Genomic DNA, 12,185 nt, shown 5'->3' with positions numbered 1-12,185 from the left:
TTCCTTTTTTTCTTGTCTAGCAGCAGGCCCAAAAAAATTTCTCCAGAAGAAATTTTTACCTTGCATGAAGCTATTTGCTGTTATTCAGGAAAACGTGCTTGGGACATGTAAAATATGAGCGGTACACTGGTAGACTGAAAGTGTATCATGGTGTCAGTGTTCAGTTTGTTACACACAGAACAGTAACTGAGTTGTAAAAAAGTTTGAAATACAACTAGCGCGGTCTGTTGGAATAAAATTATAGCATTCATGCGCATGAACAGATTGAAGGAAAGTTACATGTATCCAAATCTTGATGGCTAATCGGACGTTTGAACCAGTGTTTAAACTTCGACTGGCAACTTCGAGTTCGCTCTACCTTGGGTATGGCTGGCTGCTGCAGGCACTCTGATATGTAAACTTAATTATCGTTTCAGCTATGGTGAAACATAGAGTCCATTTGATTTGACGCTACAGCCAGACTGTTAGCACAATTTATCGTTGCCTAAACCCTTAATATGGTGTTTCAGAAGAATCTAATGTGTCGTCGGTTCGATGTCAGCACTTTAACCGAACAAACACAACATTTCGGTTACACAACAAAATACACAAGTTTAAAGATTGTCGATTCAGATAAATGCCTGGAATCATGAAGTAGAAACCGGTGTGAAGCTGGTGAATCGAAGACAGCATTTTATTGGCAGAACATTTAGAAGCTACAACAAATCTACTAAAGAGACTGTCTAAATTAGGCTTTTCCGTCCTCTTCTGAAATAGTGCTGCGCGATAACACATCGTTGCTAGATAGGAGTGACGGAAGGTATCAAAAAATTTCAAAGAAGGGCAGAGGTTTTTGTATTAATGCGAAATAAGGAAGAGAATGTCACGGATATAACAAGAGAGATGGGGAGGAATTTATTAAAATAAAGGCTAGGATTCGTTGTGGCGAGATGTTTTCAAGAAATTTCGAGCACTGCGTTTCTCCTCTGGAGGCAAAAATGTTTTGTTAACTTTCCCTCGCCCCTCACCTTCCGAACATGGAAAGAAATTACCATCCTAATAAATGAAGACAAATCAGAGCTAACACTGACAGATGTAGGTGTTCAAAACGATCCTCTTTTATTTATCAGTCTCATTTGCACATTTTTTAATTCACAGCATGTTTGAACCTCTCCTGATCTTCTTCAGACCTATGTAGTGGCGTCAGAAGATGATCCAGGGAGATCGAAACACGTCATGTATTAAAAACGTGGAATTGTGACTGAGGAATAAATGAGAACTGTTTTGAACTCTGAACTCAACTACTTGGATCTGAAGATGTTCCAGAGAGACCGAAACGTCACGAATTTAAAAATGTGCAAGTGAGACTGGAATCCAATACCAATACAGTTGCTGTTCTGACGCAGTGGTTATGTTACCTATAGCGATTTAGTTATTTGTTTTTCTCACACACTATTCGAGAGTTGAACGATAGAGAATTGGAATGAAAGTGGTTCGATGAACCCTCTTCCAAGCACGTAAGTGTGAATTGCGGACTAGTCATGCAGATGTACACTGCGGAACAAAAGTAAAGGGTCACATTTTCGAATAACTGAAATTGCCTCCTTGCCAACGCCCTTGCCGCAGTGGCAACACGGGTTCCCGTCAGATCACCGAAGTTAAACGCTGTCGGGCTGGGATAGCACTTGGATGGGTGACCATCCGATCTGCCGAGCTCTGTTGGCAAGCGCGGTGCACTCAGCCCTTGCGAGGCAAAATTAGGAGCTACTTGTTTGAGAAGTAGCGGCTCCGGTCTCGTAAACTGACATACGGCCGAGAGAGCGGTGTGCTGACCAAATGTCCCTCTATATCCGCCTCCAGTGACGCGTGTGGGCTGAGGATGACACGGGGTCCGGTCGGTACCATCGGTACCGTTGGGCCTTCTAAGGCCTGTACGACGGAGTTTAATTTTAGTAATTGCCTGCTTTGCAAGGAAAAGTTTGAAGTGTGGCTCAGAGATGTCTAGAGCCTTCCTCTGTAATGGCGCAAAAGCGTAGTGCCCTGCGACGTCGCCCTTGGGCTCGGCAACGTTTCAGACAACGTACAAAAAAAAAAAAAAAAAAAAAAAAAAAAAAAAAAAAAAAAAAAAAAAAAAAAAAAAAAAAAAAAAGACCTCAACTTAGAGGTTCATGTAAGTTGAATGGGGTTTAATGATGTTACATTGACACTGAAGCTCACCACATCTGCCTAACACCACTGCGGACGTTTCACACAATGAGAAGGTCGCCACAGCCCGTCTTACCCACATGTCACCCCATGATGGAGGTCAGCCGGCCGCTGTGGCCGAGCGGTTCTAGGCGGTTCAGTCTGGAACCACGCTGCTGCTACGGTCGCAGGTTCGAATCCTGCCTTGGGCATGGATGTGTGTCATGTCCTTAGGTTGGTTAGGTTTACGTAGTTCTAAGTCTGGGGGACTGATGACCTCAGATGTTAAGTCCCGTAGTGCTTAGAGCCATTTGAACCATTTGATGGAGGTGAGAACCGGGACACCCAGAATTGAAATCACACAGATTTGTTATGTGTGGCCGAGGAAAACTTCTCAGACACACCGGCGCCAGGGAGTGGCATAAAGAGGCGTCAATGAGACCACTCCTCTCCCTGGGGCGTTGATTCACACACATTTCTCGGTTGAAAACGACAGCTCGCAGTGCCACGAGCAACACGTAGATGACAGCCTGGCACGTTTCAGCCCATCTCTAACACATTGTGAGGCTGCATCCCCACGGATCACGATCCCACCCCTTTTGAAGGCAGCGCAAACGCAGTTTTTGCTCTCGTGTACAGGTTGGAACCACTAGGGACTGTTCATAACCATTCAACGAAATCTGAATGTGATCCGAAGCAGCAAAGGACACTCCTGATTTTTCAAATGTCCCGTTTTCCGCCCTCTCGTGGCGTAATGACGTGGTAGTGCGACATTAACATGTGCGTGAATAAAACGGCAAAGGGTTCCAGTTCTGCAACACCCTCGGTGCCACCCACGCAACCTTGTTAGGCACGTTACAAATGTTGCTTGTAAAATTTGGACACCATTCCAACTTGGGGTTGGGGTTTAAGCAACCCCTTCGACATTCCTTGGGTGGTTTTTGCCTAGCTTGTAAGGGAGTCCTTTTAACTGCTGTGTTAACTGTAGTATCTGAGAATGCACTCCTCATTTCAGTTCTCGTTTCACAGGCCAATCGTTGGGTGAGTTGGCGTTTGACAACTGGGCTCCGGACGAGCCGAATGACTTCCTGCACTTCCTGGGGGGCGAGGACTGCGTGGAGCTGAAAGCGTCTGGCCTGCTCAACGACATCAACTGCGGCATCGCGCTGCCGTTCTTCTGCGAGAGACCGTTGCCCTCCAGAATGAGGTAGCCGCTCCCCTCCACCAGGAGCAATACGCTACCGCAGATGCTCTACAGTTCAGCAGCACCTCCTTCTAGAGATTAGGTGCTATACTCACCTGCTCCCGTCTCTATCATCTATCAACCCCTTACGAGGTCTCTCCAGTTTCCTCTTTCTGTTCGGCCGATAATTTACTTATTTTCTTTTAATAATCTAATTCCTATCATTCTATGGACACCATCCTTCCATTTCATTAAGTTGTCTTCTATCTTGTCATTAACTGAAAATTTTTTAAATCTGATTTTACTGACTCATTCCTCTGTTGGTTAGTTGGTTACGTGTTCCATGGATCCTTTTGCACGATAGATCGTAAAGACATGGAGCGAGTCATTATATTCGCATCGCAAATTAATTTTTACATATGGTTGCATTCTGAACATTTCCAAGATTTTGTTTCGAAAGCAAAAAAATGTACAGATGTTGTGAGTTAGTAAGACCGAGCCACCATTTTTTACAACTTACAGTAATAGAAATTCTTCTGTGGAATGCAAAGGGTTGTCAAGGAGAAACTTTCCCAGTTTGTTTCCTAATTTTACTTTGCTGTCTGTCAGACATTTTATATCACTGGGTAAGTGATCAAAAAGTTTTGTTGCAGCATTGTGCACCCCTTCTTATGCTAAGACACCTTAATGTGGAATAATGAATGTCTTTTTTGCTTGCCGTACTGTAATTCTGCACATCATTGTTCCTTTTGAACTGAAGTGGATTGTTTACAACAAACTTCATGAGGGAATAAATATACTGTGAAGCAGTTGTCAGAATGCCCAACTATTTAAACAGATGTCTACAATACCATCGATGGTGAACACCACATAATATTCTTACAGTGCGTTTTTGTGTAATGAAAAATTTTATTCTTAAAGATGAGTTATCTCAGAACATGACATTACATGAATGTGCTTTTTCCAATTTAAATTCTCATCAAAGTAGACATCACGTAATTTTGAAATTTCCACCCTATTTATTATTTTCTTGTCATGTGTTGCAGTTGTCGTTGTGTATTTTATAAGCAGAGTGTGAGATCTCCTCCAGAACGCCAATCAATGATTCTTTTAAGAACTTTGCTTACTATTTCTTCTGCTTCAGTATGTATGCTTAGTTTGATTACAGCACTAGTGTCACCTGCAAAAAGAACTAATTCTGCTTGTTGCTTACTAGACAGAAGATCGTTTACATATATGAAGAACAATAGTGGATCTAAGGTTGAGCCTTGGGAAACATCATACGTGATTTCTCCTCAGTAAGAATTATGTCATTCACAGACTATATTGGTTGAATAACTAAGTGCAACTTTCTGCATTCTTTTGGTTAGCTATGTCATTATCTATCCATTGGCTGTTTACACCATCAGTCACATAAAACTTCAACTCTTTTTTCCTTGCGCGAAGGTGCGAAAGGATGTACTTCAATAAAATATTTGCCTCAGAGACGCTGTCGCGAATATACGATGCAGTGAAACCGTATCACGCAACCTCACTGTGTCGTGTGCTAATGACATCATCACTAAAACGAACATTTTATTGGAGTTCCTAGTACAATATTCTGCATTTAAGTACCTATCAAAATATTTTAAACGTGGGTCACCATCCACTCGGTGATTAGCTAGACAGAATCAAGCAGTCGCAACTCCTCCATAACTAATAGCTACATGTAGACACTCAATAAGTTTCTGATTCAGTCTCTGGAATTATAACAACGCAGTGTTAAGGGCGATGTTACAAAGAGATTCGTCGGATTTCGCAACATTATATATTTTGGATGAATGAAAATAGAATATTAGGGAGCATTTAAATTTAAGCAAAGGAATAAAACAAATTTATTTTACTTACATGGTCATAAAACCTTGTGGTGTCTTTTTCACTTAAATTTAGAGTCAAAGATTTGATTTGCCTTTCACAACTGTTCAGTGTGCAATCTGCTGTTCTCTCTTTTGCTCACCTCGATCCTTATAACTGCAACAACTTCTCCTGCTCCCTTCCTAAGAGGAATTACCAAAAGCGAAATAGTCACCTATGGTGTAGCATCTTCAACACAATCTTTATCAATTTTCTTTATAAAAAAAGATAGAAGGAACACTCTTTGTTCTATTTTAACCCCATTATTTTACTGGTTTTAACTACAAATAAACTACGTCACTATTTTTAAGAACACTGCAGAGCAGCAATGTAGCTGCTGCCCGGCCCCTGTCTGCATGTGGTGGTAATGAAATGTGTGCAAAGGAAAGATCAGCCCTGTCACACCAGAAATCCGCTACGTCGGCACAAGAGAAGAAACAATACTAAGAGCCTGGAGCTACATCCGAGAACAGCCATGAGTAAGATTCTTGAAAAGAAGAAACTGTATACTGTAGCAACAACATAACACTGCCCAGTTCGTTGCGTATGATGCACAGCTGGTGAAGAAGATCATTGCTCTACTCCAGAGGAGTGCCCCAAATAGTCATAGATTTGCAGTATGACTTCTTGTTGCGTAAATTTTATTTTCTTGAGTGTAGAAACGTTGTACTTCATCATTATGACGAGCTGTTATACAACATTGTTCTTATGTTTACTGTTTGTTTCTGCTACTATCTTTTTTTAAGGTATTTGTTGTATGTCTTTGTATTCAGTTTAACTAATAGCTCAGGGACCGAAACCGGTTATGACAATAAATACGTTTCTTATATATTGAAAGTGCTATTTATTGAAATTGATTGGTTTTAAAACCAGAAATATACTTTCCCATTTCTACTGTCTCCTACGCCACTTACATATCTCTGCTACGTGCTACCTTTTTGCCATAACACCTTGTTACCATCGTTTAGCACTAAGAAACGTTCCTACTGTCATTTTGATCTAAGAACAATAAAGTTTATTTCTGACAGTCACGTAAATTCGTTAACGGCTAAAAGGTTTTGTACTGAGTAGTCATTATCAACAGCTCTATAAGAAATAAGAAACAATATGCAAGTAAGCATAGAGCGATTTATGGTGTTGACAAGGAATCAGTTGCAATTTCAAAGGTAAAACAGCTTAATAATTCCTGTTATATCCTATTGTCTTGCTGCAGATGAAGAAGCCAGCGATGTATTTTGTACTCGTAAATGTAGATGGCGTCTATTGCTTGCAACTGACATGAAATGTACGCTGATTGGGTTGCATAGCTTTCCTAAGTGATGGCGTCATCAGCGACGACTTTTCGTATTGCGCACAAGGCAACGAAATTCCTTGTCGACGTGGTTGACGTCAGCTGCAACTCGACCGCCGTTACACTGGGCTGCCGCATGTTGCTGGACGACGAGACTATGCTACATATTAAAGATGTTAAGAAAGTAACAACTATTGCTGTCGAAATACGTTCATTGTATATAAAAATTAAGGATTACGTGACAAAGACAATATGTAAGGTATGAATAATAAGAAATAAACTATAGCTAATCGTACATTACATATGTAATAGAAGAGTGACAGCTTTAGAGAAGATCGGTGAACGAGGATTATAAATCGTTCTTATTGAAAAGGACTTGCTCGTTAACCAGTTTGTTAACTCATTTCTTGGACGTACTGCGACTTTCAAACTCCTTTACACCATTTATGAGATTTCATTTTTTTATTTATTTCGTGCCGTCAGTATATCATGAAAGGCACAAAATAAGCGAAAATAATCTGGCACACGAAGATTTTTCTTTAACTGAAGATGAGAGCACCATTCATTTGTTCCTCAAAGTATCACTGTCAACTGGCTTATTACCCGGAAAATTTGTGGAAGACTAAATAAAGTACTGTCTACTGAATTATTCTGTTATGGAACTTTCAGTGTTAATTTTTAAATATTTGGTTCCGCAACAGATTTTTTTGTACGTGTTCGCATGTTGTAACTGGATTACAATGAAAGGTTTCAGATTATGTAATGGTTGTACAAAGATTTAGGAACCAAGTTTTAAACTGTAAGACATTTCCAGGGGCAGATGTGGACTCTGACCACAATTTATTGGTTATGAACTGTAGATTGAAACTGATGAAACAGCAAAAAAGCATCGATTGAAGGAGATGTGACCTCGATAAACCGAAAGAACTAGATGTTGTAGACAGTTTCAGAAGGAGTATTTGGGAACGTTTCAGATGAACAGGGGAAAGAAATAGAGTAGAAGAAGAATGGGTAGCTCTGAGAGATGACACAGTCTAGGCAGCAGAGGATCAAGCAGGTAAGAAGACGAGGGCTAATAGAAATACTTGGAGATATTGAATTTAATTGATATAAGGAAAAAATTTTAAAAAATGCAGTAAATGAAGCAGGCGAAATGTGTCCGAAACGTCTAAAAAGGAGATTGACAGAAAGTGCAAACTGGCTAAGCAGGAATGGCTATAGGACAAAGGTAAGGATTTACAAGCATATTTCGCTAGGAGAAAGGTAACCTTACACGAAAATTAAAGAAGCCTTTGGAGTAAAGAGAAGCACCTTTATGAATGTCAAGAGGTCAGATAGAAAACCAGTCCTAAGCAAAGAAGGGAAAGCTGAAAGGTGGAAGGAGTACAAAGAGGGTATACAAAGGCAGATGTACTTGAGGGCAGTATTATATAAATGGAAGAGGACGAAGATGAAGACGAGATGGGAGATGTAATACTGCGAGAGGAATTTGACAGAGCACTGAAAGACCTCAGTCAAAATGAGGCCCCGGGAGTAGATGACATTCTATTAGAACTATTGATAGCCTTGGGAAAGGCGGCCACGACAAAATTCTTTCATCTTGTGAGCAAGAACTATGAAACAGGCAAACACTCTCAGATTGCAAAAAGAATATAGTAATTCTAATTCCAAAGAAATCAGATGCTGACAGGTGTAAATATTACCAAATATTAGTTCAATAAGTCATTGTTGCAAAATACTAACACGAACTCTTTCAGAAGAATAGAAAAACTGGTAGGAGCTGATCTCGGCGAATATTAGTTTGGATTCCGGAGAAATGTAGGAATACTCGCGGCAATATTGACCCTACGACTTCTCAGAGAGGATAGGTTAAGGTAAGGCAAACCTAAGTTTATAGCAGTTTTAGAGAAAGCTTTTTGCAATGTTGACTGGAATACTCTCTTTGAAATCCTGAGCGTATCAGGGATAATATACAGGGAGCGATAGTCTATTTCCAACTTGTACAGAAACCAGACGGCAGTTATAAGAGTCGAGGGGCATGAAAGCGTAGCAGTGGTTGAGAAAGGAGTGAGACAAGGTTGTAGCCTATTCTCGATGTTATTCAATCTGTACATTGAGCGGGCAATGATGGAAACAAAAGAAAAATGTGGAGTAGGAATTAAAATCCAGGTAGAAGAAATAAAAACTTTGAGGTTTTCCGATGACATTGTTAATTTGTCAGAGACAACAAAGGACTTGGAAGAGCAGTTGAACAGAATGGACAGGATTTTGAAAGAAGAATGTAAGATGAACATCAACAAAAGGAAAATAAGGATAATTAAACGTAGTCAAAATCAGGACACTTAAAGTGGGAGATAAGTTTTGCTATCTTTGCAGCAGAATAACTGATGATGGCCGAAGTTGATGCGATACGAAATGGAAATGTAGACTGGCAATGGCAAGAAAAGCGTTTCTGAAGAAGAGAAATTTATTAACTTCGAATACAGATTTAAGTGTCAGGAAGTCTTTTCTGAAAGTATTTGTATCGAGTGCAGCCATGTATAGAAGTGAAACAGGGACGATTACTAGTTTAAACAAGGAGACAATAGAAGCTTTTGAAATGTGATGCTACAGAACAGTGTTGAAGATTAGATGGGTAGATCACGTAACTAATGAGGAAGTACTGAATAGAATTAGGGAACAAAGAAATTTGCGACACAACCTGGCTAGAAGAAGTGGTCGGTTGGTAGGACATATTCTGAGACGTCAAGGAATCACCAATTGTAGACGGTGACCAAGAGATGTACACAGAAGTGAGATTCAGAAACATATAAGTTGCAGTAGTTACTCAGAGATGAAGAGGTTTGCACAGGAAGAGTAGCACAGAGAGCTACATCAAGCCTGTCTTCGGACTGCAGACCACGACAAAAACAACTCAAATGACATGAAACACCATTGGTTGATACTTTTCCCATACAGTGTAAGATATATAGCATTACTGGTGTCTCACATTTGTACTTTAACTGGTAAACCAGATATTTAACGGTGCAAGTTTCTATAATATTTCTAACATGACTTGATGCGAACAACGTGTTCTAATAATTTGTACATGTATTTCAGTTTTACGCTACATATATAGTCATAAAGTTTTTTTGAACATGTTTGAGGTCTAAAACGCATGCTACGAGTAATATTCAACAACAACAACCTGCTCCATTCTAAATGTTATTTATTGCACTGCATATTCTTGGCTATTAAGTAATTCAGAAAAGGCTATGTGTAATGGTCCATGAAGGGAATATACAGTAACATTTGAATAACAAATGAGGAAGTTGTTACGAAATAAACCGATGTATTCTTTCTCGTACCATTAGCGAAATGCTGCAATCGGTTTCTCTTAACATTACGTACGTCTATTGGCAGGAGCATTTCGTGCTTTGTAATGGTCGACATTCTCCATTATAACGCTGACTGAAGACTGCATTCATTCCACTGGCCATTGAAAACGGATTGTCAGGTCAAAACCATTATCGCCGCAGAGATACTTATTCGCGAGCTTCAACTGCAAAGAACTTATTATTCTATAGCCCTGCAGAGTTCCAGTCCAAGCGATACATTTATCTTTGAATGCAGCATGTTTGCCCGTTCCCTTGTTACGAGTTAATGTTTCTGCTTAACCTGCCAAATGTTATCGAATGTTACCGCTCAATCCATTACAATGATTGCTGATAATACAATAATCTTAGTAACAGCTTTCGCAGATGAAACTTCCGAGCGAAAATTTCGCTGTAATACGCTCTCTATTAACAAGCGATATCACATAGCGGACACGTCTGATTATATGTCAGTCGCCGGAAATGCTTTCTTGTGGGTGCCTTACGTGGCTCCTTACGACGTTACTGTTTTTTGACAGCCGTATCTATTGTTGGCTTCGGAGTGACACTGTAGCTACAGTTGTGCTTTCGCTCCAAGAGCGCCTGCACTTCAGTTGTGTCTACGTTGTAGACTCCGAGGAGGAAGCAGGTACTAAACGTATCCAAATAGAGATAAAAGTATTTCACGTAGCCGGTCGGTGTGGCCGATCGGTTCTAGGCGCTTCAGTCTGGTCGCGGTCGCAGGTTCGAATCCTGCCTCGGGCATGGATGTGTGTGATGTCGTTAGGTTAGTTAGGTTTAAGTAGTACTAAGTTCTAGGGGACTGATGACCTCAGATGTTAAGTCCCATAGTGCTCAGAGCCATTTGAACCATATATCACATATGTATGTTCAAATGGTTCAAATGGCTCTGAGCACTTTGGGACTTAATATCTGAGGTTATCAGTCCCCTAGAACTTAGAACTACTTAAACCTAACCAACCTAAGGACATCAAACACATCCATGCCCGAGGCAGGATTCGAACCTGCGATGTATGTATGTAAAACATTCTGAATTACACTATCACTCTCCAGCCCTTAATTACGAAAAACAGTGTAATAAAACTTTTGCCAAATCAAATCGTTTACGATCATTCAGCGAGGTTTGCGATCAGAATACTGTTACATGCTCAATAGTAGGCTAGAGACTTACTGTTCCTGTCGTGACGTGGATGTGGAAGCGCTCGGAGTCTTATTTTGTGTGGAGCTACTCTCGTCGTTCACCTCATATTGACCATACATCCTGGTAAAGCTAAACGAAAATCTCAGCCTGACCTCTGAACTGCAACCTATCAGCACCATAGCGACTTCCAGTATTACCCATCTTCTCTCAATATCATTCGTACCTGCCTTTCCAATAACACTCTCTGCTATTGCCTGTGACGTCATAACATAAATAGCGTTTCGGAAATTGCCCAATTTTTGGTGAAAATGCAGGAAGTGGTGTAGTTACACCGTTAGCGCCGCTATTGTTGAAAGTCATCTGAGGTTTCGTAGTCTCACGTTTCAATAGAGCTACTCTGTAAGTCCCGTTAACGTGGAATGTTTTAACGTTCGTAGCCTCTGCAGGCATGCCTCAATTAGAGATATACGCATCTAAATGAATAAAGGTACACAGCTCCCCATGAAAATACGGAAATACACACTGCTCCATTTGGAGTTCTGTAGACGGAGTAGACCTAGTACAGGGTGAAGCAAATAGATATGGCTCGGAGAATAGAGTTCCAGGACGCAAAGAAACACACCACAGGAAAGGAACTACAGTACTAACCTGAATGTAGCACATGTTTTAAGTGACCACCATTCGTCTCTTGGCACTTTTTGTTTCTGGTCAGCAATTGCTGAAGGCGGATCGAAGCTGGAATTGCTGCAGCCTCATCCGAAATGTTCTGCTGCAGTTCTTGAAGTGTGTGAGGGCTGTTGCGATACGCCTTAGACTTGACGTTTCCCCACACAGAGTAATCGCTCACTGCAGGTAGGGTGACGTTGGTTGCCACCTAGGGCCGCTACCAGACTGGCACCTGCTAACACCTCTGCCTGGGGTGAAGATTGTGTAAATGTTTCCAAGGTTCAGCACCTGTGTGGTCACTTGTTTCATACTGTTGGACGTAGCTGTAGATCTTTTCCTCCTCCATTAACGATGCCAGAAATGGTTTAAAAATGTTGGCAATGCAACGCTCCGAAATCAGCGTCTGATAAAAGAAGATGGGACCAATAATGCGGCGTACAGACACTGCACCCAAAACCCCAATCTTCCGATCAC

General features: G+C 40.8%; 1 protein-coding gene across 1 annotated transcript in view; it reads left to right on the top strand.

The window, feature by feature from the left end:
- The window catches only part of LOC124776682, an 86,359-nt gene extending 80,309 nt beyond the window's left edge, over window positions 1-6,050 (top strand). The window contains exon 8 of the mRNA XM_047251785.1: window positions 3,193-6,050. Within this exon, the coding sequence (XP_047107741.1) occupies window positions 3,193-3,374 (182 nt within the window). The 3' untranslated portion in view covers window positions 3,375-6,050. The remainder of the gene's footprint in view (window positions 1-3,192) is intronic.
- Window positions 6,051-12,185: the final 6,135 nt, after the last annotated feature.

The sequence above is a fragment of the Schistocerca piceifrons genome, chromosome 2 (assembly GCF_021461385.2).
Source record: "Schistocerca piceifrons isolate TAMUIC-IGC-003096 chromosome 2, iqSchPice1.1, whole genome shotgun sequence".
NCBI lineage: Eukaryota > Metazoa > Arthropoda > Insecta > Orthoptera > Acrididae > Schistocerca > Schistocerca piceifrons.
Note: the sequence above shows the minus strand (reverse complement) of the source record. Positions and strands in the feature narration are given on the sequence as shown.